General features: G+C 34.1%; 1 protein-coding gene across 1 annotated transcript; it reads left to right on the top strand.

Moving 5' to 3' along the window:
- The first annotated feature begins 249 nt into the window (after window positions 1-249).
- On the top strand, window positions 250-3,369 carry LOC111370268 (fe(2+) transport protein 1-like). Its single transcript, XM_022991945.1, has 3 exons — window positions 250-878; window positions 2,545-2,694; window positions 2,821-3,369. The coding sequence occupies exons 1-3, from the start codon at window positions 291-293 to the stop codon at window positions 3,124-3,126; spliced, it is 1,044 nt and encodes a 347-aa protein (XP_022847713.1). The 5' UTR covers window positions 250-290; the 3' UTR covers window positions 3,127-3,369.
- The last annotated feature ends 585 nt before the right edge of the window (window positions 3,370-3,954 follow it).

Below are 3,954 nucleotides of genomic sequence, written 5' to 3' on the forward strand. Positions count from 1 at the left end.
ATGGGGTGCTAAACACTTTTTAGGTGCCATAAATTGACGGGACACGTCACACTTTAAATGTAGTACATATTCGTACTTCAAAGTATTGTATCAATTACTGAATTAAGACTTGTGTTCTATATTAGTTTCGCAACATTTTATTAATCTATTTCGAATGAATTAAATAATTAATATTCCTCGATGATGTAACAAAATTCTATATATATAGGCTTCGTTATAATTGAAAAACAAAACAAATTGAAAGAAAAAAAAAGTCAAATAGCTAGCAAGGTGATCGGAAAAGAGAGTCAATGGCTTCCAATCTCTTGAAAATCATCTGCATCTTCTTCTTGATTTCCATGTTCTCAGTACAAGTCCTCTCAGTAGTGGAAGAGTGCGGTGAGGAAGAAGACGACAGCTGCATAGACAAGAAGAAAGCCTTGCCACTCAAAATTATAGCCATTGTATCCATTCTCGTCACGAGCATGATTGGGGTGAGTTTACCCCTCGTCACACGCTCGATTCCAGCCCTCAGTCCGGAAGGAAACCTTTTCGTGATTGTTAAGTGTTTCGCCGGAGGTATCATTTTGGGTACTGGGTTCATGCATGTTTTACCAGATTCATTCGACATGTTGTCGTCCAGCTGCTTGAAGGAAAATCCATGGCATAAGTTTCCTTTTACCGGATTTGTTGCCATGTTGTCTGCTATAATTACATTGATGGTAGACTCAATGGCAACCAGTATATACACTAAGAAAAACAGAAATGGAGTTCTTCCTGAGTCACAAGGAGATCAAGAGATGGCTGTAGTGAATAATGGGCATTCTCATGGCCACCACCATGGATTCAAACTTGATGTTGATGGTTCACAACTTCTCCGTTACCGCGTAATTGCCATGGTTAGTAATTTTCTATATCGCTATTTTATATATACTAATTTATTTATAGATATATAGCCTATGTTTGAGTTTCATTTTTTAAAAATAGAACTCATTTTCAATTACATATTTTTCTTAAAATAATCGATACATTCTTAGAAAATCACTATTTCAAAATCTATTTTCCCCTAAAAATGGAGTCAAACATTGCCATAATGGTTACTAATTTTCTAAATCACTATTATATATATTAATTTATTTAAACATATATAAAGATTTTTTCATTTGTTTAACCACAATACATGCAGCATGCCTTAATTTGTACATTAACAACCGACAATGGGGATTAACTATAATTAATCAAATTAATGGGAGGAAATTGCTGCTCAATCAGGGATAAAATCCCGGGTTTGGAGACGGGGGCTGAGGTGACAAAACCTTGACTCCCGATGTGAATCGCGTGTGCCCTATGTGATTGAAGATCAAGGGTCGAGGTGTTGAAACCCGAGATTTAATCCCGAGTTCTGAAGCTTCAATCATAATGGAAAAGGCACTGCCAAATTCTAGTCCATCATTTGAAAACAACACTTCTGCCTGGATTGAAACCCGAGATTTAATCCTGAGTTCTGAAGCTTCAATCATAATGGAAAAGGCACTGCCAAATTCTAGTCCATCATTTGAAAACACTTCCTGGATGACTATATAACATGTTATCATTTTATTATTAAAGAACTCATCTTGTCCTTTCAATATTAATTAAATAAAGGACCAAAAAGGAATAAGATTTATATGTGTTCTATAATTATCATTTGCCGTACGGATATTTTTCTAATATTCAAGTATTTTGGGGTATTAGAAAATTTCTTAGGAAGGTATTTAAAATAGAATAAATGATCACGACCGAATCTTCATCGATGATTGTGAAGAAAATCAACATGTGATAGTGATTCAAAATATAATAGGATATAAGCGATGTACCTCTGACAACAAATACTAATGATCAGGTCGTCGAAAATTAGTGACAGTGCTAGATTCTTAAAGGTTGAACATTAATCTTGAGGGCCCCTACCGCCCCGTCCCTAAGATAGTGCTAAATTCTTGATCATTGATGGAGAAGCTTGAGGTGTAGCAGACGATTGTTTTCTTAATTTTTAGTTTTTAATAATTTATTCAATAATTTGAGATATTTTTTTATATTTTTATTTATGATCTTATCGATGAAAAGTTATTTTTCTAATCTTTATTACTTTCGCTAATAGTAAAAACTATCGGTCTTAATCAAAGCATAAATCTGACATTGATTACTGACGGAAAAGATGTCAATGGTGTCGTAAGAAACCATTGATGTTGCTCAGCTGTTGATCATTGAGGGCGAAGCTTTTGGTGTCACCGACGATTCTTTCTTAAATTTTTAATTTTTGATAATTTGAGATATCATTTTTTAATTTTTATTTATTGAGATATCATGTTAATAATCATTTATTATTGTGGCAATTCTAATTAAAATCAATATTTGCCGATGATTTTTTAAAAAACTATTAACATCAATACAATTGGTTATAATCGATATACTGTCATCAATGATTATTAACAACAACTGCATGCATCCATGTTATGTACAGATTGCCATTTTTTATAATTAAAGAAATAAAATAATTAATACTAGCTAGATGAAATATTTTTACAGGTTTTGGAGTTGGGAATCATTGTCCATTCAGTTGTGATAGGGCTTTCTCTTGGAGCCTCGAACAACACTTGCACAATCAAAGGACTAGTAGCTGCTCTTTGTTTCCACCAAATGTTTGAAGGAATGGGACTTGGTGGTTGCATTCTTCAGGTTAATCATTCATGAACCATTTTTCCATAATGCTATCAAATGAAAATAATTGCTTATTTCAAGTTCTTTCCACTATTTTCTTAACTAATGCTCCTATGAGGTTAACGAATTTAAAAATACGTGCAGGCTGAGTATAAGCTTATGAAGAAGGCTATAATGGCCTTCTTCTTCTCAGTAACAACCCCATTTGGAATTGCGCTTGGCCTGGCACTATCGACTACGTACAAAGAAAACAGCCCTCGTGCTTTGATTACTGTTGGTTTGCTTAATGCCTCGTCGGCTGGCCTTTTGGTTTATATGGCTTTGGTGGATCTTCTTGCTTCTGATTTCATGGGGAAAAAGTTGCAAGGTAGCATCAAGTTACAAATCAAATCTTATGTGGCTGTTCTATTGGGTGCTGGTGGGATGTCTCTCATGGCGAAATGGGCTTAGAAAAAAGAAAGCTATGCATCATTAATTAATAAAGTGCCAGAAATAATTTCGTTTTCAGTTTGTTTTTGATTTGGTTGAAACATGTTGCTGAGTACATCTGAGTACAAGTTGATCGTTTTTCATTTTCTTGATGTAGATTTGTGGGAAAAGTACTTCCTTTGCATTTTGCTCTTAGTTCATGTTGACTAAGCTTTAAAAAAATTACTTATAAAGAAGTAAATTTTAATATAAATTACTTTTTCATATCAAAGTTTTATTTATTTTGAAAATAACCACTAGTATATGCCATCAAAATACGTAATAACAAAGGTAAGAGGAATAAAGTGAATAATTTAAGTGCAAGGAACGATAAACCATTACTACTAACAAGTGCCTACTTAAAAAGCAATTTAGTGAGAACCAAGGTGAAGATTCTAAAAATGTGTTTCTAAAAAATGTAGGATCAACTTACATGTATAGGGTTTTTTTTTTGTCAGATATTTTACAGGTACTCACATTAGTGGGGCCCGCGTTAATTTTTTTTTTTTTTAATACATGTGAGGCCCTCGTTATAGTGAGGGCCCCTGTATAAACCCGATAGAAAAAGCTCTGTAACTCTTTTAAAATTGCCAACTTGGATGGATGGCTGTATGGCAACCCCGGATTGGCACTTAATTCTTAACTTGTATTGTGCTTTTTATGGATGATGGACCGTTGGATATGATCTATGGCTGAGATTGAGTCTTTGCCACTATGACTCTTCGGGTTTTGGACGGTTCGGTTTTACTTTTCATTCTGGCCTTTCGTCGAAGTTTTGTATTTCTCTTTACCTGTTGGATATGATCTACG

The sequence above is a fragment of the Olea europaea genome, chromosome 21 (assembly GCF_002742605.1).
Source record: "Olea europaea var. sylvestris chromosome 21, O_europaea_v1, whole genome shotgun sequence".
NCBI lineage: Eukaryota > Viridiplantae > Streptophyta > Magnoliopsida > Lamiales > Oleaceae > Olea > Olea europaea.